The following is a 23,627-nucleotide window of genomic DNA, read 5'->3' on the forward strand; positions in this document are numbered from 1 at the left end:
ATGCATGAAAATAACAAATTCGAGTCATTTGGATAAAGACCTCTGCAAAAAAAGCAGGTTAAAAAAGTGATGAGGCAAACGACTAGAAAAGGTCAATTACAGTAAACAGGAAGTAAACTTCCTGGAATAACATGTTATTGTGTGAGATGTCTATCACCTTTTCGTCAAAAATATTTCAGCTAAACCAAACACATTATTGTGCAATTGTATATTAACATATATTTTTTTTACTATTGCGCATATCGCTTTTATTTTGAAAATAAAATCCCTGTGGCGCTTGTCCATCGAGTTGTATTTTGAAAATCTTAACAGGAAGTAAAGGTAAAAGAAGTTTCGAACCCGGAAGACTTTGTAAACAAACGCTGTCTGGACTCAGAGTAAAGAATAAAAATAAAAATAAAATGTCAAACCTCCATAACAAACTAACACGAGTGAAATATTTGTAGTGAAGAACATGGAGCACGAACAGCGGCTGCTGCTCGGGGGGAACCCGGACTGGATGTCCCGTCTGCCCGAAGAGCTGCAGGACGTCCCGCTGTGGGATCTGGCCATTCCCGGTAAGAACCAGTCGGTTAAACTGGGATATTTTAGACTAATCGTTCAAACTAAGGTTTATTGTTTTATTTTTAAGCGTATTTATATTTAATGCCTTTTTAAATTTATCAGTATGAGTCACGTCCTTCTGAATAACACATGGACAAAAGTATATGGACAGTGGAGTCCACGGCCTTTTGGGGAATGTGGTTTATATGAGCCTGTCCCCTGTTTGTCCCCAGGGAGCCACGACAGCATGTCTTTCTGTCTGGATGTCTCCTCTCCTGTGCAGCGGTCCGAGCCCTGCCTCCTCAGAGCCATTGACACACTGGTTCCCTGCTGGACTCGACCCTGTTTATACCGCTGGGGCACCACACAGGTGGGGCACCACACACACACACACACACACAGGTGGGGCTTCATTCAGGGCCCAGCTCAGGCCACAGACTGAACCTTAACACCCTCTTCAATGACACAATCTGGTGGGCTATGCAGACTTTTTAAAATATATGTATGCTTTACATATTTTAGATTTATTTTATTTTCACCGTGTGTGTGTGTGTGTGTGTGTGTGTAGCAATCCGCCCTGACCTATCAGTGTGATCTTGGCATTCGTTTCTTGGACCTGCGGATCGCCAGGAAGCCAGGGGGAGGCAATAAGTTGTTCTTTGCCCACGGCATCTACACACTGATGACTGTCAAGGTGCAGGAGTTTTGTTGGATGCAGAAATAAGAAACTGCATTAAAAACTCTAATTCTGCTCTCATACAAACTGGACGGAGCCAAACTGCAGATTTAGCAGCAATACTTGTTTCTGTGCAGGAGGCTCTGGATGGACTGGCAGTCTGGCTGGATGCTCATCCAAGAGAGATTGTAATAATTTCCTGCTCGCATTTTGAATCTCTGACGGACGAAGACCACGCCGACCTTGTGGAGCACATCGTCACACTGTTTGCAGAAAAGCTCTGCCCCTCACAGGTAAAAAAAGAGAGGATAGGAATTATTTAGGTGATAATCAACAGAATCAATTCAGGATCATTTTGATAATTGACTAATCATTTAAGTCTGTCATCAAGCAAAGATTTCAGATATGCACGTTCCAGCTCCTCAAATGAAGCTTCTATTTATGCAGGAGACCCCCACTCTGCGCTCCTGCTGGTCCAGGGGTCAGCAGGTTATTGTTTCTTATGGCAACCAGCAGGTGGTGCTGCAGCACCCGGAGCTCTGGACTGAGATACCTTACTGGTAATACACAGCAGAGTTTCTGTTTCCCTTCTGCTTTTTGCAGTTTAGGCGTCACCGTAATTTAAAGACTTGTCACCACTAATTTCTGCTACAAATGGTGAAACGCTATATATTTGGTGTGACTACTACTATCAATGCACTTTGTTGACAGGTATGCTGACAGTACTGACCCCGAGAAGGTGATCACTTACCTGGAAGACCAGAAAAGCAAAGGAAGACCAGGTGGGTCCAATTGCAATAGTGTGCATAATGTCATCAGAGCACTAAAGTAAACCGATTACCGTTTTGTTTTCCAGATGGTTTTTACATCTGCGGTCTGAACCTGACGGAGGATGCTTCCTACATCCTCCTCCATCCTCTTCAGGACATGAAGAAGATGACGGTTAATGCTCTCTCACTGCTGCTCGGCTGGGCGAGCCAGCAGCGGCCAGGACCTGAGGTGGGGGGGGTCAACATCATCTGCTGTGACTTTGTGGGAGTCAGTCACTTCTGCTCTCTTGTGATTGGCCTAAACTACCAACTGCTGTGTGGCGCCGACTCCCACGGCCCTCGTCCAGTCTGCAGGACGCCAGGAGCATCTACCGGAGGGTGTTACCATAGCAACCAGACTGTCTGAGGCCCAAAATACACATTTTCTCTTCTTGCCATTTAATAACTGACACTTCAGTTTTTATCATCCTGTTAATCCTGGTATTAATCTCACAATGAACTTGTCAAAGGTTGAAAATTTCTGCCTACAAATGAAACACATTCCTGAGGTTGACTTTTCTCATAATATATTTTAATAATTGTATTTTTTTTTTTTATTTGATTGAATTTTACTTAAGAAGCTGCTATTTTGGGATACACACACACATTTATACACAAAATAAATACTTTCATATAGTTTGGCTCATCTTTAACTCTTTGTAGCTCTCCATGTTTATGCCTCAGTAACCACCAGGTATCGGGACAATGTAGGCAGAAGTAAAGCTTTAATGTGCTCAATGGGAAACTTGGCTTGGAGACAGCAGTCACTACTAGTGATAAATAATAAAACAATAAGAGCAAACAATATAAAGATTACAAAAACACATAGTTGTCACAACCTAAAACAAATACAAATGACAGTTGTATAAAATGTACTGTGTTACATTAGCATGGCCTCTAGAAGACAAAGGGCCCCCATGTCTCCTATTTACTGTGGTGACAAGACCGAAAGACACAAAACGACCACAAAATGTTTTAGTCCTCTTTCAGTGACATTTTACTGGTAAGATTTAACATTTAAACTCTTTAAAAAGGTGGTTTACCTAAATCCTGCAGTGAAGCAAATTGTGTTCCACAAAATCCTCAAAAGGCTCCAGGTTGTTTTTCCACCTCAGTCGATCTCGTCCTGCAGTCTCCTCTTTTAACGTCTTAAATGTTCAATAGTTTTTAATCTAAAAGAAGATCCAATGTTACTACACAAAGCTCAAGGTTTGATTAATGTAAATCGCTTTGAGAAACTTCATGCCTTCAACTAAATGATGACATTGCTCCACCTGAGTTAATACATTCTTCTTTATATTTGAGGCTGATGAAACCTTCTCAGAACCCTTCAGATATTATCAAAAAACACTGTGTCTTTTGTTCAACACAGTGACACTGATGACTCAAGTGACAAGAACCCAAACCCAGGGAGAACAGGTTCAGTGAATGTGCAGCAGAAGGTGTACAGGTGGATCAGTGTGTCAGATGAGACACTGTAGAATGACAGAGTACCAGCAGCCCAGTCCAGGTACACCCCGACCCTGTGAGACAAAGACGAGGGAGGAGTGAGCAGAGCTGTTCTTATGTTATTGTGCCAGGCGTAGTGACACTGATCAGTGAACTCGACACTCCAGGACTTCTCGTTCCAGCCGAGCCTGCTGCCATCACGGGCCCCTCTCCTTCTGAGGCTTCTGTAAGTCACTCCGATGTCGACCCCTCCTTCCCAGTCCACCTCCCAGTAACAGCGAGCAGCCAGACCAGCTGTGCACAGCAGCTGGTAGCACCAGTCGAACCTGTCAGGGTGATCAGCGTACTGCTGCTTCTCTGGTGACAGAATCACTTTTCGGAGGTTTTCAGACAGGACCACGTTTTTGTGCGCTGTGTTTGGGTCCAGGGTCAGCTCACAGGCATCTGATGGAGAAAAAAAAAAAAACAAGAGACATGCAGATTTTAACTCAATGAATCAATGTACTTAAAACAAAAACTTCTGATTTACACACTTACACTTCGACAGGCCTGACTTTAACCACTGAGCACCACTGTCCTCCAGCCTGGTGGAAGGAACAAAGTTAGAGACCAGCCTAGAGACAATTCAACTTTTTAAACATCCTTCCTTTTTATTTTCCTGCACCTGAGAGTTTCCAGTCTCCACCGTGGATCCTCGAGTCCGGCAGACAGATGCTTCACCCCTGATCCTCCCAGATGATTGTAGCGCAGGTCCAGCTCTTTCAGATGTGAAGGGTTAGACGTCAGAGCTGAGGCCAAAAAAGCACAGCCGTCCTCTGTGATCAGGCAGCCTGACAACCTACACACAAAAACACACAACATGGGAGTTTGTGATAATAGGATCTGAAACTACTAACTGACTGATATTTTATTAGGCCAGTAGTTGTAGTTGGCATTGCAGCAGCATGCCTGCAAAACATGAGACCTCAGCTGCAGCACTTACAGGCTCCATCGACCTGGCTTACGGTGGAGAGTTTCATTTTAAAAAAGCACAGTCATGGTTGCACACCTGAACGTGTCCAGTCTGCAGTGGGGACTCCTCAGTCCAGCTGAGAGTAGCTTCACTCCTGAGTCCTGCAGTTCGTTGTTGCTCAGGTCCAGCTCTCTCAGACTGGAGGACCGGGTGCTGAGAACTGATGAAATCTCTTGACAGCATTTTTCTTTAAGATTAGTTTGATTCAACCTGAAAAATAAAAACATTCCCCTTCATATTTTTGGTGTTTTTTATGGACCATCAGCGTTAAAGTGAAATAGTTTTTCACAGCTCAGGCAGGCGTACTGCTGGTTTCTTTACATGTTAAATGATAAGTAGATTTAAGTACTTTGCAGTCATGGGTAGAAGTAAAAATGAGCTTCTTATATAACACATGACCTAACTTGCACAGTTTCATGTGACCAAACTATAAATCAACACTATAGTCAATGTACAAGTGAATAAAAAGATAAATCTTATGCACTATTTCTTTTAGCAACATAAAGAAGATTAAAGATTTACTGTATATATTCAATTTATATTTAGTTTAATGCAAACAGCTTATATATCTGGTTATGAATAAATAAATACAATCTGACCTGAGAGTTTGCAGTGTGCAGTGAGGACTCCTCAGTCCAGGAGACAATAGTTGGACACCTGAGTCCTGCAGGTCGTTGTTACTCAGGTCCAGGTCCCTCAGAGCAGCAGAGCTGAGAACCGAGGCCAGAGCTTCACAGCTGCCTCCTGATAACTTACAGCCGCTCAGCCTGGAGGATGCAGTCAGTCAGTTTTATGTGAACATGCTTTTTATTTTTAGTTTGAATCGTTCCAAGAACAAAAAGGCAGGAAGTTCACACACTGAACTCGTTTGTACTGATTGTTTTCATTTTTGTTTTTGGTTCAGTGTGATGTCTCTCACCCCAGGAGTCGAGACAGTGCAGGTTTCCTGTATTTTAATGAATTCAATAAATAAATAAAGGGTTTTCAGTGACTTACTGAAGAAAACAATATAAATATAATCCACTTTTTTCATATAAGTCTCTGTGATTATCACTGAATACTGACCCCATCTGAAACATGATGGCAGATCATTCATGGCTCAGTCTTTGAACTTGCAGGACCAAAACACATTTTTCGAGAAACAATGTGAGCTTTAAAGTTGACAAACTAAATAAGAACAAACTAATATCTGAACACTTGATGCTGTGTGTAAGATAACGTCCTCTGCCTGTGGATCAGGGCAAGTGCATTTCATTAACAGGAGAACAAAAACAGGATCCTGACCTGAGAGTTACCAGCGTGCAGCGTGCAGATCCCAGTCCGCCAAATATCAGCTTCACTCCTGCATCTTGCAGGTCATTGTTGCTGAGGTCCAGCTCTGTCAGACTGCAGGACTGGGAGCTGAGAACAGATGAGATCTCCTGGCAGCACTTCTCCGTGAGGTTGGTTTGATTCAACCTGACAAAAGGGACACAAACCCCAGGTTGTCATTTTTATACATCAACAAACAGGATTAGTGTTTAAGGTGTTAGCAGGCAGATATTATCACAGTCGGGCAGAAACAGAACTGTATAAAACCCATGACCTGATCCTACCTAAGAGTCTGGAGTGTGCAGTCTGGACCTGCGAGTCCAGCTGAGAGCAGATTCAATCCTGCGTCCCGCAAGTCGTTGCTGCTTAGGTCCAGTTCTCTTAGACCAGAAGACCTGGAGCCGAGAACTGATGAGAACTCTGGGCAGCATTTCTCAGTGAGCCTGGTCCGAATCAACCTGATCAAATGAGATTTGTGTTATACTATGCTGTACTCAGAGGCTTTATCAAGTCCACTTCAAGACCACAGCCTTTCCAATGTGACACAAAACAAGCAACAGGACCAGCATGTAAACTTATAGTTAAGACCAGTATCAAAAAGGGACACCAGAAAGTGACCTCACCTTAGAGTTTCCAGCCTGTAACGTGGACCGTCCTGCCCAGCAGAGAAGAACGTCACTCCTGAATCGTGAAGGTCGTTGTTGCTGAGGTCGAGCTCTCTCAGGGCTGAGGAGCTGAGCAGTGAAGCCAGAGAGTCTCGACTTCTCTCGGACAGATTACAGCCAATCAGCCTGAAAAACAATACGTCAGCTTGCACATAAGACAAAAAATAACTTCAAGAGTGAACTTTTCTACCGTCATGTCTCTTCATTTATCTTGACCTGAGTTTTTCCAGCGTACAGTCTGGACTCTGCAGTGCAGCAAGGATCAGTTTTACTCCGGAGTCCTGCAGGTTGTTATAGCTGAAGTCCAGGTCTTTCAGAGAACTGGACTTGGTACTGAGGACTGACGATATCTCCTCACAGCATTTCTCACTGAGATTATTCTGGTTCAAACTGGTGAAATAAAGAAAAAATGGTGGATATTTATTGTAGCTTTTCCAGGTCAACAAACTTTCAGAGATGAAGGGAAAAGTTTTTTTATGAGCATTTAGGAAGAGACCGTTTCTACTGTGGTTTGACGTGAAGGAATCTACCACCTGCCATCCTTTTATCAAATGAATGAAAGAAAAAGGGACAAAATAAAAAAGAGCCATCACAAACACAAGTATGATTTCAGATATGAGCTAACCAGAGCTTGTCCAGTCTGCAGTGTGGACTTCTGAGTCCAGCCGACAGCAGCTTCACTCCTGAGTCCTGCAGGTCGTTGTTGGTCAGATCCAGCTCCCTCAGATTTGATTGCTGGGAGCTGAGAACTGAGGCCAGACCTTCCCCACTTTTCTCAGACAGGTTGCAGCCACTCAGACTGTAGGAGACCATGCAACACAAATGCATCATCGTTTCTCACTAATAGAATAAATGCACACACATCAATGGAGAGGAAAGGAGCCCTAATAGGGTGTTGTTTAAGTGAAGGGACTCCTGGGTATTATGTCTAACTGATTTACTGGGCAAATTATGCAAATCAATCACATATCAGTAAAATATTCATTTAACCTGTGTTTTGGCAGATCCAACAACAAATGTTTGATATACTGTACATCTTTGGAAAGAATGAAAGGCGGAAACAGAGCTGGACTAATAGATTATCGGATTTCTTCCTAAAAACAATCAGATCTGTTGACCTGTTTACTCTGAACGTACAGAGACTTATTGGAGGCTTTGACCACAGGCAGCAGCCTCAGAAGACCCTCCTCAGAAGCAGAGTATTTCCTCAGGTGAAACTCATCCAGATCTTTCCCCGATGACAGTAAGATGAAGACCAGAGCCGACCACTGAGCGGGAGACAGCTTCTCCGTGGACAGACGTCCTGAGCTCAGGTACTGCTGGATCTCTTCCACCAGAGACCGGTCATTCAGTTCATTCAGGCAGTGAAACAGATTGATGCTTCGCTCCGGAGACATATTCTTCCTGATCACACTCTTGATGTAGTCAATGGCTTCCTGACTGGTATGTGAACTACTCCTAGGCTGCGTCATTAATCCTCCTAGGAGAATCTGATTTGTCTGCAGTGAAAGACCCAGGAGGAAGCGAAGGAATAAATCCAGGTGCCCGTTTGGACTCTGTAAGGCCTTGTCCACAGCGTTTTGGAAAAGATATGATAGTTTCGATTTGTCCTTTAAGAGATTAGACAACCAGGTTTTTGTCTGAGAAAGCAAGTTGAGGCCAGAGTCAATGAAAGTCAGGAAGACATAAAGAGCAGCCAGAAACTCCTGAATGCTCAAATGCACAAAGCAGAAGACCTTTTCCTCATGCAGACCTCTTTCTTCTTTAAAGATCTGTGTGAACACTCCTGAGTACACAGATGCTACTGTGATGTCGATGCCACAGTCTTTCAGGTCTGATTCATAGAAGATCAGGTTGCCTTTCTGCAGCTGCTCAAAAGCCAGTTTTCCCAGGGACAAAACCATGTCCCTGCTCCCTGGATTCCAGTGTGGACCCATCTCAGATCCTATATGGTATTTGACGTTCCACAATTTGGCCTGAACCACTAGGAAGTGGATGTACATCTCAGTCAGGGTCTTGGGCAGCTCTTTTCTCTGGCAGGTTTTCAACACATCCTCCAGAACAGTGGCAGTGATCCAGCAGAAGACCGGGATGTGGCACATGATGTGGAGGCTTCGTGAGCTCTTGATGTGGGAGACGATTCTACTGGACTGTTCCTCCTCTCTGAACCTCTTCCTGAAGTACTCATCCTTCTGTGGGTCTGTGAACCCTCTGACCTCGGTCACCATGTCCACACACTCAGGAGGGATCTGATTGGCCGCTGCAGGTCTCGTGGTTATCCAGAGGTGAGCGGAAGGAAGCAGTTTCCCCCTGATGAGGTTTGTCAGCAGCACATCCACTGAGGTGGACTCTGTAGCATCAGTCAGGACCTCAGTGTCGTCGAAGTCCAGAGAAAGTCGACACTCATCCAGACCGTCAAAGATTAAGACAACCTGGAAGTCTTCAAACCTGCAGATTCCTGCTTCTTTAGTTTCAGTAAAAAAGTGATGAATAAGTTTCACCAAGCTGAACTTTTTGCCTCTCAGCAGATTTAGCTCTCGGAAAGTGAATGGGAACGTGAACTGGATGTGCTGGTTGGCTTTGCCTTCAGCCCAGTCCAGAGTGAACTTCTGTGTCAACACTGTTTTCCCAATGCCAGCCACTCCCTTCGTCATCACCGTCCGGCGTGGTTGATCTTTTCCCGGCAACGTTTGGAAAAGCTCTTCACATCTGATTGTTGTTTCTGGTCTGGCTGGTTTCCTGGATGCTGCCTCCATCTGTCGGACCTCATGTTCATCATTGACCTGACCCGCCCCGCCCTCTGTGATGTACAGCTCTGTGTAGATCTCATTCAGGAGCGTCGGGTTTCCCGTTTTAGCCGTCCCCTCAAACAGGCACTGGTACTTCTGCCTCAAACTAGACTTGAGTTTATGCTGACACATGACAGGAGACTCTGCAGGAAATACAAACAAAACTAAGTGGATGCAGCAATAAACCGGTCTTTCCAAATGCAGCTCAAACTTTAACACAACGTTAAAAAAGCAAAAGACAACACATCATCTTACTGCTCTGCAGAGACGTAGCCAGCGCCCCCTGGTCTATCCTCCTCAAGAAACACAGTGCGATTACCAGAAATGCTTCTCTGGGCGTCCTCATGTCGTCGTCCTCGCTCCTCATTACCTCTTCATCCAAACACTCTGAGCTTAAAACCCTCCTCATCCTCTGCAGCTCGGTCTTCACAAAACTGAAAATGTTTTGCTCAAGCAGCTGGAAAGAAAAAGACAAACTACATTTTCATGGTGCATGGGGGAAAAAAAATAAAGCAGCTGTCACAGAGTTAAAGCCTCAAGTGTAGAGAAGCAACAATAAAAAGCTTTAGCAGTACGCACCATAAATACTGAGTCCATGTCATGATGATCCAGACCAGACTGAGTCTCTGAACTGTCCTGTTGTAGCCTGTGGAGAAAACAAACGCTCCTTTTCACACTGATTCTGCTAAAGTTAAGAATGTGTTCACATTAAAGAGCAGCTAAAATGAGTAGTACTTATCAATCGTATTACTAACGCTTCACTGATACTGACATTGTGCTGCACCTTCTTGACTTACTCTGACTCAGGAGAACTTTGTCCTTGGAAAGCAAGAGGTGGTTCAATGGACCGGCTGCTCTTCACAGACACACAGCTGGATACAGGAGAGTCTGGTCCCTGCTCCTGGATCCTGACAAGTGACAAAGAGTTTTTGTTTTTTAGTTTCACCTTAAAAATCTTTGTGTACATACTAACAGTACAAAGTAAAATTACCCCGTTTTAGAAGAATTTTGTCCTTGGAAAGCAAGAGGTGGTTCAATGGACCAGCTGCTCTTCACGGACACACAGCTGGATACAGGAGAGTCTGGTCCCTGCTCCTGGATCCTGAAAGAGACAAATGAGTGACATGGATTTTTATTTTAGCTCCACCCTAAAAAACTGATATGTGCGTTACAACAATACAAAGTAAAATTACATTGTTTTAGAAGAATGTCCTTGGAAAGCAAGAGGTGGTTCAATGGACTTGCTGCTCCTCATGGACACACAGCTGGATGCTGGGGAGGGTGGTCTCTCCTGATGCTGCTCTTGGCTTCAAGACAACAGGTTTTAGGTTTAATAAGAGAGAATGTGGCCTGGAGAAATCTGAAGAGGACTGAAATGAGAGTGATTGCTGGAGGCAAAGTACAAAGCGGCAGAAACAGCTTTTTACAGCTGGTTACTAAAGAGATGATGTTGCTGGAGTACAGCTTTATTGCCCATTATAAAATGGGTGCAGCTCAGACCTCAGACTTCCCAGTAGTGGGACTAATAAAGGCTCATCTTATGTTAACAAAGAACTGAAACACAGTCGCCACACTGGAAAATGAGAATGAAAAGCTCAGACCTACCTCTGAGCTGCGCTCCTGCAGTCGTGTTCCCCAGGTACCGAGGTTTTGAGGGGGGAGATCCCCTCAAAGACCCTTTCAGGAAGATCCATGGCAGAGTTTACAGCTTCACACAGAGCACACCCAGTCTGCGTCAGTCTGCGTCAGTCTGCAGGTGGAGCTGCCCGATCAGGTCTGCTAGGTGGCAGAAAACAATCTGATTAGAGATGTTTGCTCAACATGTTGTGTCTGAGCAAAGTGTAACTGCATTTGTTCAACTTTTATTATGACGCTCTGGGAAATGATAAACTTATATTTAAAATAGTTAGCTGTATTTTCAGTTGCACAGCACATTCACAGACTTTTAATTTAATGTTCCTGTTGCTCTGATGCCTCAAAGTCACAAACTACAAACTTGTATTTAATTACACAGTTTGGGTACTTGTACTTTATACTTCAACATCCTACAATATTTTAGATGTAAATACTGATATGTTTTACTTTACACAGAGAGATGTGTCAATGCAATGAAATGAAGACTTCTAATAAACTTGAGTCTGTTTACGGAAACTGACTGTGTTTAGTTATTTGAATAACAAATGACAAAATAGGTTTTGTGGAGTCTGAGGATTTGCTGCCTGTATTTCCAGTGTGCAGGCTGAGATGTTGATATTTGACAACTCGGTTTCTGTGAAACTGAAAGTGAAAATAACGATCCCAACATTATTAGATTACAGCCACAGGTCATCCTGCTGTTTCCGCTGAACCTTTAATAGCTTTTCCTACTTCTATCATTTTAATTTAAGGATTATTTCTAAATCCAAGTCTTTTGTATGCAAACTCTGTGTATGTGCGTGTGTGTGTGTGTGTAGTGGTTAGAGTAAAATTTCCACCGCAGCCTAAAAGCAGCAGGATCACAGCACCAAGAAATACTGGACATAAACGCACCATTACTGAATCCTGTTGGAGCGTGTTAATGAACGTGAATGAGCTCTTACTGTTAATGACCTGAGTTATAACAGACCGCAGAAGAAGAGCCGCAGTGTCACTGAACCTCCTCCTCCTTCATGCTGGGAAAACTGCTGCGTCACGCGTCAGAAAACTAAAATCTCCAACTTCACGGAAAAAGAAAAGACACACACGACAAGAAACTACAAATTCCAGCGACACCAGGTGTTTTTAACTAACCCAGCTGTTCCCAGGTGAACTAATGCCCTGAGGTCTACGTGATGTCTTGCCATGACCCCGGAACACTTCCTCTTTGACTGAACACATCCGTAAAAAACAAAAAGGGGCTCAGTGTCGAAATCCTCGTGGGTTGTACCTGAAGGCTGCACCCACAGACAGAGCTGAGGTGGGTGCTGGGAGGAGCCCAAAGGTGAAAGCCAAGTTTTTGTGTGACAGAAATAAAAACAAACACAAACTGTAAACATTGTTCTCTGTGAAAGTCTATCTATCTATAAATACCTATCCACAGGCAATGCTTTTATTTATAGTTAATATTGTCCTAAAAACGAATAATGTCAGTACTGTCTCTAAAATCCGTCTGTAGCTGCAGCCCAAAACTCATGAGTCATGAACACCCTGAGACCATGTAGAGGAAGATTAGAAATGAATGAAGCCTGTTATACAAAGGTGTGTCATGAACCAGCCTGCATGTCTTTATGTGCAGTTCATAATAATAAAACTGATTCTGTTAAAAGTGCTGTAAAAGACTAGAAACACATTTCTTGACATACTGTACTCAACCTTCCAGGGTAATTTCTTCTTTTTCTTTTATTCTTGTACCTAAAATAACTGGCTGTGTCTTTGGCAACCATGACAGAACAAAAAACATCCTCTTTATTTCTTATTTTCCCCCCAGTTCTCCTTCAGGCCTGTTAATGACAACAGAAAACATGAGGACCACAATAAGTGTACTGGATTTCAGTAGCTGTCGGATTATTTAAAGCCTCTTCACCCTCATGTGGTCTTTGCTCAGTTACAGACGTGCAGGTAGAAATGATTCAGGGAAACAAGGAACACATGTAGCACGGGCGCTGAAGGAAAACTGCTCTGTACTCATAAACAAATGAGCCACAGCTGTGGAGGCAGGTGGCCGGTGACAACAGCGTTTAGGTGATCATCAGAGAACAGGGCTGGAAAATAACACAAACCTCCTGAGAGGCTGCGAAGGCAGCATGCTGGCAGGAGAGGAAGAGACGTGAGACACGAGCAACAATTAGCGTCAAAAATTATTTTCCTCCTTGGAGTTAGATCTCAGTCCAATGTGACAAAGACACGGACATGACGCACATATTCATAGACACGTATCACAGAATCCAGTGACAGCAGCCTGTGGGTCCAGTGCAGACACAGTCTACTCTAATAGCTCATTACATAGACTTTACATTCAAAATGTAAATTAAGAGGCTGGGTCACTTTAATATCAGCCAGTGTTAATAATCTTTGTTTACTGTAATAAACTTTATGTCCTTGATTCCTAAGGTTGAACCATTTTCCTGTGGTGGATAAAAATCACCACGTTCAGTGTGTTGGTGTGTGTGTGTGTGTGTGTGTGCGCACGCGCGCGCACAGGCATGCACATGGAAATAAAAAGGCTGGAGCTGTGTGTATTACAGTCTGCAAACCGGTCCTCTACTGCCACCCTCTGGCCTAATAAGGCATCTTCTTCCTGTTATTTTGTTATTTAAGGATTATTCCAGATCTAAAAGTTAAAACTGTACAATCATTCACTTGTCTTGAAAATGAACAACCAGCTGAGAATGTAGCTCTTAATTTCCACACAGGTTTATTTGATGGACGCAGCATTTCAGAGTGCTGCTCACATAACAGGACAGACAATCTGCAAGAGTTAATGAGTTAATTAATGCACAACAACACTGCATTCGTTATGGCACTGTGAGGACATCAAACTGTCATTCTATGCTCCCGAAACTGATGAATAAATCTTCACTCCAGTGTTTGCATCCTCCCCACTGGACACAGCAGAGAGCTAGCTGCAGCACGTTTACTGCTCTGTTCGTGAAAACAGTGAAACTAATGACAAGCAACAGTGCATAAAACATTTATGGCTGAATCCCTTTTCTGTGCAAACAGATAATGTCAGTGATCACCGGTCCCCAACTCTTTTCTGGGTTACATCACAAATGAGAAATCATCGTTTAGGCTTTGCACAGTCGCTGATACTGAAATGACATTTTAATATTCTCTGTGAAAACATTCACATCACACATTAAAGCTGAACTCAAAAAAGTTTTTATAAAAAATAAATATCCCTTTGTTATTGCTAAAAATACGATCTGAAAATATCTTCCCATGTAAGACAGTAGGAAAATAAGAGGCCATTACTCAAGTGCACTGGGTTACACACATCTAGGAAAAGAAGTAACACATTTCATAGACAATAATTCAAAGGTTGGCTTGTTATCAGACACAGACAAGTGTTGATGATGGTGGTTTTTAAGAGAACCAGCTTTGTAATCATCTGTTTCTTTCTCCTCCACTCAAAAACACTTTATACACAAAGTAAGTGTGAGATTTACGACACACGAAACCTTGTTTGAAATCACGATTAACACTTTTTGGTTAAACGCAGCCACAAAGACGAGGAAACACTAAATCACAGGAGGTCCTCGACCGTTTTTCATTAGATGTAATTACATCATGGTCACATTGGCTTGTACAGTATCTGCCTCTGAGATCAATTCAGTTCATTGATTTTGGTCTAATCCACAAGATGATTACTGGCATTTAAAGGCTTAGTTCGCCCAAATTACAAAAACAAAAGAAACATCTCGTACCTACCTCTTTAGGTATTTAACAATATAGGTAGTTTGGGTTAATCTATTCATGTTTTATTATTTTATCATTTTTTTAGATTTCATTACAATGTCTGAGAGGTGTGTTTAGTAAAGTTTTCAATCATATCCCATCATCTTCACCAACAGGTGGAGTTTGTCAAGATGGCAACAAACTGTTCACGTTCAAATGTCCATTTTAAAGCCAACTTGGCTGAGAAGCTCAGAAAAAAATGCTCAAAATTGAAATTGAAAATTTTCTGCTTAAGTTGAATGACCCAAGTTCTTAAGGAATTTGGGTGAGTTACCCCTTTAAATTGGCTTCACTAGCTTGCACCAAGCATGCTAATTTCAATAACTGGAATTCTAGCCATTACAAAGTGACGAGTCACAGAATGAAAACAAAGCTGCACCTTTGGAAACACAGTCAGCATTAAGGCTGATGTTGCCTCTAAAGGAGCGCAGACGTCCAATATGGCTGCCAGAGAGTGTGTTCTTGTGTCACCTGAGCTTCGATTCGGTTCAACATGTAGCAGAATCCTGCACAGCACCATACTCCAGAAGCTAACACACATAAACTCAATATTAATTATAAAAACGTATTTACAAAGCACCACATGCAGTGCAGAGATTACAGGTGTGTGTGTGTGTGTGTGTGTCTATCTCTTGGACTGGCCCATGTAGCTGTTCTCGACACACAGCACGGCATGAGAGCTGGAGCAGCTGCTGGAGGTCTGCTGGAGCAGACTGCCGCTCTGCAGCGAGGACGCCATGCCGGTGAGCGCCCGGTCGTCCACACGCCACGTCTCACAGAAGCTGTCGACGTGCTGCAGACCTGCACTGGTGGAGCCGTGCCACATCATCTTCTCTGGCCTGACACAAACACAGAAGGGGCAGAATGAAAGAGTGAAGTTTTTAGCAAGTAGTTTTGCGTTTCTCTTGCGTACTGATTTATTTTCAGAATAATGTCTTTGCCTCACCATGTGCTGTCACGGAGAACATCCTTGCCTTCGAAAGAGTAGATCGGCACATTGTCCTTCATTCTGCCGCCTCTGAAAATGGCATCCCAGCTGTCAAACAGAACCTCGTCCTGAGAAAGACGACACGACACAGGATCAGTCATATTTATTTAGTATTTAATTAAACTGACCACTTGCAAACTATATAACTTGGACTCCAGCTGAGTGACTAATCTGTGCACTTTGTTCTGCTGGTTATTTTGTGTCGCTGACTATGTGTCAGAAAAGTTAATAATTATCTGTGGTTTTCTTTTAATAAAAAATAATAAGGTCCATCTGATCTGATCGCAGAGGAAACAACAAACAGGTGAAATGTTTGAAACTACCTTCAGATTGACTACGGGTATACTGTCCCTGTCAGCCTTGCGGACGATGCTGTGGAGATCCTGGAGTTTGGCGGAGAGGAAGGCCCGGAAAGTTCCCTTCATCCCGATGGCCCGAGCCTGGGTGAAGCACAGGAAGTCTGCACCACGGATCCCCTTCATGGAGCCGGTCTGAGGGCTGTTCACGGCGATCAGGTGGAGCTGTGGAAACATAAATGTTCCTGGTAGCGTCTTTATTGACTGATACGGTTTGACATCAGTAAAGTGACCTCACTTACCCCTGGACCTGAGGTGTGATGGTGAACTGGAGTCTGGGGCACAGGTGGAGGTGGTCTTCGCTGAGGAGTTACTGCATAGTGAGGGTCTGGGTATGTAGGGCGCTCCTGGACAGAAAACCTACCATCTGGTTGGTTTATCCGGTCTGCATAACTTGGAAACCTTGGATCTGTGGGGCTGGGATACCGTGGATCGGGCTGATGTCGTGAGTCAGGGTTTGCCACGTATCGCGGGTCTGTTGGCTGATATGGATCTGGCTGGACTGGACTGTCAGGAGAGCTTTGGGAGCTGTGTGAGGTCTGGTCTGGGTAGTAGGGGAAGACTGGAGGGGGCTCCACAGCTGCAACCTCATTACCCTAAAACAATATGCATCATATGCATCAAAACAGGGTGTGTTATATCTTCTGGAGAAAAGACATAAAGAGACACTTACATCCTCACTGGGCAAAGCGATGTAGCTCCCGAGCTGGAAAGACACAGGAAACAACTGCATGAACATACGTAGGAAAAACAGGAATGTGTCTTCATGTGTCTCCTGCTGATTATCAATAATAAAAAAAATATGGATATGTCACCTGGACTTGTCGGACTCCATCTCGGACCCTTAAGTAAAGATCGGTTTGGTCTATGATGTACACCAGGGTGCCCTCAGGTTGTCGTCTGGCTGTGGCTGTCATGCTGTCATAGGACCGCAACACCGTCACCTGCAGGACCAGTGTCAGTTTTTTTTATATAAAGGAAGCTTTACTTAAAATTATTACAGAATTTTATTTCTTAATTCATTCATCATTAACTCATTTACTAAAGTCCAGTAAAGTCATGTGAGGACGTTGGTGTGTATGTTTCATAGAGTCACACGTCTACTGTGACTTTTTAACCAATTTTAAAGGATTCCTCACCCCTGACGAGTGCCCAGGTAATCCGGGTGGTCCGGGAGGTCCTGGTGGTCCAGGAATACTGATTGCTGTGATTTAAAGGAGTCACATGTCATAAATGATATTAAAGACAAACCTAATGGTTTTGTGTGTCGTGAGTCTTTGGGTGTGTTTGTGATTATAACTCACTCTGGGAGCCCCTGTAAGCACCAGGTAAAGATGGACCTGGAGGTCCAGGTGGCCCTGGTGGTCCAGGTTGTCCATCATAGCCTCTTCCTGGGTGGCCAGGTGGCCCCTGGGGTCCGGGTGGGCCAACAATAGAGTCACCTTTAGGACCCTGGTGGGAGAAGGACAGAGAACCACACTGAGTTGGATGTAGAAGTTTTCAGTATGCTTAAAGAAGAATAAAAACATTATCTGAACACTGCAGATACAACATTATGTTTATGAAAGATCTTACAGGCGGTCCAGGATGTCCTGGGGCTCCAATCCCTCCATAGCGGGGGTCATAAAAACCTCCACCTGGTTCTCCTTTCTCTCCTTTTAAGCCTGGACTGCCAGTTTCACCTTTCAACTCGTGCTGGACATCAAGAAAATCTCACAGATGTTAAAACAAAGACTTAAAGAATCCTAATCATGGATAGTGAGTGGAGATGAGACTTACCTTTAAAGTGTGAAAGTCAAAGTTTGACCCGACACCTGGATCAGAAACGAAACACCTTGCTGTGAAACTGTCTATGTGCTGACAACATAACACATTTACTTGCATGTTTTTGCACAGACCTGGAATCCCTGGTGGTCCACGGTCACCTTTCTCTCCTCTAGGACCTATACACAAGAAGAAGAGCATCGACGGACGACGTTAAATAGCAGCACTTCCGCCGTAAAGCAACAGAAACATGTCTGTTGGCCTTCTTCTCCAGAGTCACATCAGTTTTATTTCAATCATGTCATTTGACTCACCGGGGTAATACCTGGCATAGTCTTCATACCCCTGAAATAAAAAGGAAAGACTTTTGGAAATTTCTTAACTTTCACATCCACAAGCAGCAACTGAACTTTATAAAAGTCTATTTTTAACTTTCAAATCTATTCAATTGTAAACATGAATACATAATAGTTCAAATACATCATTTCTGACTCTGATGTTAAATCTACATGTTTTTCCACTTCTACATCCCAACATGTCCCTCTTCATTACACCAACTTCAAAATTTTAAAGGACACTGTAGAATATTTTACATTTCGACTCACTCCGATTCTGTCGACAGGAATAGGAGGTCCAGGAGGGCCCGGTGGACCTGGAGGACCTGGAGGACCCTGGGACACACACAAATAAAAAAGTATTGCTTTGTGCATTAACAGTCTGATCACAAAGGACACACAAGTTCAGGAGCTAATGGGACTGAAATTCAGACTCTGGCGACTTCACTGAAGGCAAAATGTGTGACACTCACAGGGTAACCAGATCCAGATCCACTGCCTGAATCTCCCTTCTCTCCTTTGGCACCGTTCAGTCCTGGTCGACCCTAAAATTAAACACGCTCTACATTCAGATTCATTATTGACTGCTTCAACATAAAATACCTTTAAGTCCTAAAGGCTCCTGGTGTTGTGGACTTAAGGACCCTACGTACCGGTCTACCCGGAAAACCAATCTCTCCTTTCAGGCCTGGATGACCCTACAAAACAATTTTTATAACCTCATTATGCTCATGGAGTTGTTAGCTTGTTATACATGTCTAAAAGTAATGAGGTTTTAAAATGTGCCACATACTGGAGGTCCCATGGAGCCTGGAAGTCCTGCCTCCCCCTGGAAATAAATACACATACACAATGTAAAGCCTGCACAGTTAATGGTGACTGCATCCTAACACCTGAGTATCTGGGAATTCATAAAGCTTTTTACCGGCTGTCCCACCAGGCCACCCAGGTACATAGATCTCCCATCAGGCCCCAAGATGATACCAGGTTCTCCTTTCTCTCCCTGAACAAAACATGTTTAACACAGCAGTTTACCATAACCACAGCAAAATGATAACTGAATATATATGAGCAAGAAATTAAACTGAATAAAAGAAAGATTGTTAAAAATAAATTATTTATAGATCTCTTTAAATACAGCTTGAGAGGACAAAGGTATAATTGCAGGGTTATATACATCTTAAATGTGGAAAATAAAAAAATAAATTGTTATTTGAAAAATTATAAATTATATTTAGGATTATTTTACCTTCTGTGCATATCCTGGATGACCAGAATCTCCCTTTTCTCCTTTTGGTCCCCTAGGCCCCTAGATCAAAACATAATTTATGGATTTTTGAACAATTCATTTATCATAATTAACTGTGCGATAATGAAAGTGATACATACTGGGAATCCTGCCTGACCTGGAATGCCAGATCGTCCCTATGGAAGAGAGAATAATAAAAACATTTTAAAAGCTATTATATGATATTATTATTATTTTTGCATGTTGAAATCTTTAGCCCTTATCTTGGTATGAAATATGAGAAACTGAAACACGAATGAGGACACTGACAGTAAATTTGTATTTTTTCAGTTTCAATTTAAAATGTTTCTGTTTCAATTTCTCGTTTTTTCAGTTTTGCTTTTTTCAGTTTCAGTTCTGGCACAAAAGTCTCGTGGGGGCAGGTGTCACAGAACCTTGTTCTCATTGGCCAGCTAAATGGAGGGGGGGGGGGGGGGTCAGAGGACTGTGTTCTCATTGGCCAGTTACTTTTGAGTGACTGTTATTGTACTTCGTTCTTATTGGCCAGCTGCTGTTGCCAGGGCTGAGAGTCTGCCTGGAGACCGATTAGCCTTAGCACTCAGCCTGTTCATGTGACTCTGGCCCGGTTTTCCTGTAATAGAGTTAGAAAATAGACACTTTGTGTGATTTTGTGCTAGTACGAAGGTCTGTCTTTGGAAAACTTGTATTTCTGAGGAAATGGTGACTGAATAATCAGGTTTTCATTCTTCAGTCGCGGCTCCTGGATGGAGGTGACAGTCTGATTATCTGTCTGATATGTCGATTTCTTTCTGGTGTAGCCTGTTTTACCTTCTGAAGTATATGTGTATGTACACGATACACGACTCACTCTACAGCACAACAGCCCTGGCAACAGCAGCTGGCCAATAAGAACGAAGTGCAATAACAGTCACTCAAAAGTAACTGTCCAATGAAAACAGAGTCCTGTGACACGCCCTCCCATTAGCTGGCCAATGAGAACAAGGTTCTGTAACACCCGCCCCCGTTACGCTTTTGTGCCAGAACTGAAACTGAAAAAGGGAAAATTGAAACTGAAAATTTTTGAATTGAAACTGAAAAAATATTTATTTACTTTCAGTGTCCTCATTTCTGTTCAGTTCATTTTGTCTTAAATCTCACTGCATATATCTTGGTGAGGATTTATAATCAGGTTGGTTAGAAGACCAGAGGGTGTCCACTCACCTGCCACCCTTCCTTCCAAAACACGTCGTTATACTACAGCAAGACAAAGTTAGGGCAGTTAGTACCTGAGGTGAACAAGCACTCGAGCCAGGTGTGACTGTTAGTGAGGATGAGTAAGTCAAACAGTAACGGAGTCTGACCGAGTGATTTAGTCAGTATCCAAACTGCTGTCAGGGGACGGTTATTTCATCTGAAATTATCTGCACAATCTGCTTCTCTTTTTCTTAAGGAATTAACGTCTGACTCACATCAGCTGCTGGTTGATAGACAACCTGTCCAGGTGGTCCAGGTGGTCCTGGAGGTCCAGGGGGCCCCCCATCTCGTCCTGGTGGACCCTGCAACACAAACAGACATGAAATCACCCATGAGAAGAACAAATCATGAATACCAATGTTAATAAGGAGAAAATAAAACTCTTTTTAAAAAGAATATTCATTCGTCATAAAGTTTCTTGTTTTAGCAGACAGACCTGAATAAGTGTCCGGACTCCACAGGCATATTTTGTAGCAACATATCAAATATAACGGTATATCAATAAATGTATACTTGCTAGTCAAGATAATCAAATACTTTGGTACAGTATCAACAAAACATGTTTTCAATATAACAAATGAAAGCAAATTACAAAATGTAAAGTGTGTGGTTTGTTTATATTTCTTTTTTACTCACCACCTCTCCTTTCTCTCCTACTTCTCCTTTTTCACCCTGGAAAATGGACACACAAGGTCACTGGTGCCATGAAAACCAACACCACAGTCAAGTCAAACACTAGTCCTGTATTATTTATGTATTGAACTGTATGTAAAAATGATGCAGCTGCAGACCGGCAGTCCAGGGAATCCATCCAGCCCTGAGACCCCAGGTGCTCCTCTTGGTCCCTCTGCTCCTTTGTCTCCATGTAGGCCTGGTAGACCTGGCTTCCCCTACAACCCATAATTACACCCTCATTAGGTCAGAGAGTGCTTCTGAATGCAATGCATGGTGGGTAAAAGGTGGTAAAAATAAAAACAGGTGCGTATGAAAGTCCCTGTGAGACTGACAGCTGCATTCACACAGCTCAGACAGATTGTCTGTTGTACTTACAGGCAGACCTGCAATCCCAGGTGGACCCTGGAGACATGACACAGGACAACATGAGGTGGTGATGTACAGTTCAGAAAAGGACTGGACTGTTGTGTAACCTATAAAGTATGTAACTGGGTACCTGTGGTCCAGGTGGGCCTATGAGTCCAGGTGTACCACTGATCACCTCATACCCATCATTGTCACTCTGTGAGGAGAAGATATGAAGTGAAAATCATCATTCCTCAGAACCTGAGATCTGTGATCCATCAATAAAATAAAACCACTGAAATTTCACAATAATAAATATAATATAGAATTTTTACACAAGCATCAAATATCATCACACACACACATTTAAAATACAGGCAGAAATTAACAGGATTTTTTAGAAACGTCTACTCACCAAGCCAACGCGGTATGATGGCCCTGGTGGTCCTGGAGGCCCTGGAGGTCCGACTGGTCCCATTGGACCCGGAAGCCCTGCCAGCCCGGTCTGCCCTGGTGTTCCTGTCTGTCCTGGGCCACCCTGAGCACCCTGAAGTGGGAGAAAAAAAAAATGTAAAAATCGTTCAATGTGGCAAATGAGGAAAAAGTAGATGATGCCACAAAAGCCACATGCAGAGCTGGAGAGGTAGAGGTCAGGCCGAGCTACAGAAAACAAAAAGTAAGAAAAGTAAACGGGAGCAGCTGCATGTTTAAAAGCTTTTCTCCTCGTGTCACTAGAGGGTTAAAGAAACACAGTTTGTGGAGGATGTGTTACTAAATAGAACAGTCGAAATAGAAAATGGAGAAAACTTGGGAAAAGCAAAAGAAATCACGAAACCACAGACCCCCCCAGTACCTGCAACCCTTTACACACCGTAGAAGACGGAGCAAAGTAAGAGAAGAGGCCGGTGAAAAAGTTGGAGTCTTGCGTGTTTTGCTAAAGGAAAGCAACAAACAACTAAGGACAGAATCCGGAAGCACCCGATGCCACAGATCTATCATCTTTCTTTCAGTTCAACATTTATGCTTTTAACACGTCACTGATCTGAGGTTTGAAGATAACACCAAGACTTAACTCACCTTCTCTCCTGCTGGTCCTGGAAGGCCGAGCTCACCACAGTCACCCTGGAAGAGAAAAATGTTTCACGCACAGCACGAAACGAAGTCTAATTATTTTGGGGACCAGCATTCTCACCTTTTCTCCTCTCGGTCCAGGTTGGCCAGATGCACCAGGTGGTCCAGGAGGGCCCTGAAACAAGAGACAGGATAAACACAAATAATCAGTATTTATTGATAATCATAGTCATTTTCTGACAAATAAAGACACTAATTAGAAGATTATTGTTTCAGTATCATCATGTCAGGCAGAAGAATAATACTCACTGGTAGACCAGGAACTCCATCTTGTCCAGGCCGTCCAGGAGGTCCAAATGCAACTGGACCACTGGTTCCAAATGCCACTGAAGTCCCAGGGATCCCAGGTGGGCCAGGAGGGCCTGGGAGGCCTGGAGGGCCACGGGGACCCTGGGAAACAAATAAAATGATTATCCCATTAAAATCTTTTTGACTTTATGTGCCAGATTTCTAATGATAATCCATTTACCCGAATTTTGTCCAAGTCTGGGAATCCTGAGCCCTCCATGTCAACAAACGTCTATTGAAACACAGATAAGACAGAAAAATACAGAGAATTTGTCCTGAAAATTTAGATACTGAAAGAAAAGAGTGAAGTGTGGACTTACCGGATGATCACCAGTGCCAGATCCAGGGGGCCCTGGTGGACCTGGGGGGCCTCTGGGTCCAGGTTGACCCTCTCCAGGGTCTCCCTGTTAACACCCAAAGGTCACACTCAGTAAGTCATTTTAATATGATAGAAAACTGTGTGAATTAAAAAGAAATCCACATGGTCCAGCACCTTTTGCCCTTTAGCTCCAGCAGTTCCTTGAGTTCCTGGGGAACCTCGTGGCCCAGCAGGACCCTGCGAACGGGAGCAAC

General features: G+C 43.3%; 3 protein-coding genes across 9 annotated transcripts in view; 1 reads left to right on the plus strand and 2 right to left on the minus strand.

Moving 5' to 3' along the window:
- The first annotated feature begins 326 nt into the window (after nt 1–326).
- On the plus strand, nt 327–2,548 carry LOC113127460 (PI-PLC X domain-containing protein 1). Its single transcript, XM_026302058.1, has 7 exons — nt 327–557; nt 777–913; nt 1,112–1,237; nt 1,357–1,512; nt 1,667–1,779; nt 1,931–2,001; nt 2,076–2,548. Exons 1-7 carry the CDS (start codon nt 455–457, stop codon nt 2,393–2,395), a joined length of 1,026 nt encoding a protein of 341 aa, XP_026157843.1. The 5' UTR covers nt 327–454; the 3' UTR covers nt 2,396–2,548.
- Nucleotides 2,549–2,736: 188 nt separating this feature from the next.
- LOC113127449 (NACHT, LRR and PYD domains-containing protein 12-like) lies at nt 2,737–12,105 on the minus strand. Of its 2 annotated transcripts, none has more exons than XM_026302037.2 (18): nt 11,844–12,105; nt 10,860–11,030; nt 10,448–10,561; nt 10,246–10,356; nt 10,052–10,162; nt 9,834–9,900; nt 9,510–9,711; nt 7,603–9,397; nt 7,091–7,264; nt 6,682–6,855; nt 6,424–6,591; nt 6,085–6,258; nt 5,774–5,947; nt 5,089–5,256; nt 4,526–4,699; nt 4,142–4,315; nt 4,015–4,061; nt 2,737–3,921 (listed from the first exon to the last, which is right to left on the minus strand). In XM_026302037.2, exons 2-18 carry the CDS (start codon nt 10,946–10,948, stop codon nt 3,392–3,394), a joined length of 4,446 nt encoding a protein of 1,481 aa, XP_026157822.1. In that variant the 5' UTR covers nt 10,949–11,030; nt 11,844–12,105; the 3' UTR covers nt 2,737–3,391. The 2 variants fall into 2 exon arrangements, with proteins under 2 accessions (XP_026157822.1, XP_026157823.1); XM_026302038.1 differs by having other exon boundaries at nt 12,024–12,082.
- A 1,504-nt stretch (nt 12,106–13,609) lies between these two features.
- LOC113127450 (collagen alpha-1(XVIII) chain-like) overlaps nt 13,610–23,627 on the minus strand; it is a 32,328-nt gene continuing 22,310 nt past the window's right edge. For 3 of the 6 annotated variants that reach the window (XM_026302044.1, XM_026302039.2, XM_026302041.2), the window contains 33 exons: nt 23,548–23,610; nt 23,375–23,458; nt 23,236–23,286; nt 23,016–23,156; nt 22,828–22,881; nt 22,713–22,757; nt 22,507–22,569; nt 22,051–22,182; nt 21,787–21,852; nt 21,666–21,692; nt 21,407–21,505; nt 21,252–21,287; nt 20,831–20,917; nt 20,583–20,615; nt 19,502–19,537; nt 19,362–19,421; nt 19,038–19,115; nt 18,906–18,941; nt 18,766–18,810; nt 18,586–18,657; nt 18,383–18,448; nt 18,092–18,122; nt 17,912–17,956; nt 17,793–17,827; nt 17,589–17,708; nt 17,318–17,465; nt 17,153–17,217; nt 16,829–16,957; nt 16,687–16,719; nt 16,256–16,609; nt 15,981–16,178; nt 15,616–15,725; nt 13,610–15,508 (listed from right to left, as the gene is read on the minus strand). In XM_026302044.1, coding sequence (XP_026157829.1) covers nt 15,295–15,508; nt 15,616–15,725; nt 15,981–16,178; nt 16,256–16,609; nt 16,687–16,719; nt 16,829–16,957; nt 17,153–17,217; nt 17,318–17,465; nt 17,589–17,708; nt 17,793–17,827; nt 17,912–17,956; nt 18,092–18,122; nt 18,383–18,448; nt 18,586–18,657; nt 18,766–18,810; nt 18,906–18,941; nt 19,038–19,115; nt 19,362–19,421; nt 19,502–19,537; nt 20,583–20,615; nt 20,831–20,917; nt 21,252–21,287; nt 21,407–21,505; nt 21,666–21,692; nt 21,787–21,852; nt 22,051–22,182; nt 22,507–22,569; nt 22,713–22,757; nt 22,828–22,881; nt 23,016–23,156; nt 23,236–23,286; nt 23,375–23,458; nt 23,548–23,610 — 2,856 coding nt within the window. In that variant the 3' untranslated portion in view covers nt 13,610–15,294. The remainder of the gene's footprint in view (nt 15,509–15,615; nt 15,726–15,980; nt 16,179–16,255; nt 16,610–16,686; nt 16,720–16,828; nt 16,958–17,152; nt 17,218–17,317; nt 17,466–17,588; nt 17,709–17,792; nt 17,828–17,911; nt 17,957–18,091; nt 18,123–18,382; nt 18,449–18,585; nt 18,658–18,765; nt 18,811–18,905; nt 18,942–19,037; nt 19,116–19,361; nt 19,422–19,501; nt 19,538–20,582; nt 20,616–20,830; nt 20,918–21,251; nt 21,288–21,406; nt 21,506–21,665; nt 21,693–21,786; nt 21,853–22,050; nt 22,183–22,506; nt 22,570–22,712; nt 22,758–22,827; nt 22,882–23,015; nt 23,157–23,235; nt 23,287–23,374; nt 23,459–23,547; nt 23,611–23,627) is intronic. The other 3 variants (XM_026302042.2, XM_026302040.2, XM_026302045.2) reach the window with 3 other exon arrangements.

Source organism: Mastacembelus armatus, chromosome 2 (assembly GCF_900324485.2).
Source record: "Mastacembelus armatus chromosome 2, fMasArm1.2, whole genome shotgun sequence".
NCBI classification, from domain to species: Eukaryota; Metazoa; Chordata; class Actinopteri; order Synbranchiformes; family Mastacembelidae; genus Mastacembelus; species Mastacembelus armatus.

Excerpts from the sequence above, each read along its gene's own strand:
- LOC113127460 (XM_026302058.1), top strand. The coding sequence starts at position 455 with ATGGAGCACGAACAGCGGCTGCTGCTCGGGGGGAACCCGGACTGGATG. Across the intron at positions 558-776 it reads GTGGGATCTGGCCATTCCCG|GGAGCCACGACAGCATGTCT; the intron begins GTAAGAACCAGT and ends GTTTGTCCCCAG. Across the intron at positions 1,780-1,930 it reads TGGACTGAGATACCTTACTG|GTATGCTGACAGTACTGACC; the intron begins GTAATACACAGC and ends CTTTGTTGACAG.
- LOC113127449 (XM_026302037.2), bottom strand. The coding sequence starts at position 10,948 with ATGGATCTTCCTGAAAGGGTCTTTGAGGGGATCTCCCCCCTCAAAACC. Across the intron at positions 7,265-7,602 it reads AAAGCCTCCAATAAGTCTCT|TCTGAGTGGCTGCAACCTGT; the intron begins GTACGTTCAGAG and ends GGTCTCCTACAG. Across the intron at positions 4,316-4,525 it reads TGCAGACTGGACACGTTCAG|GTTGTCAGGCTGCCTGATCA; the intron begins GTGTGCAACCAT and ends TTTTGTGTGTAG.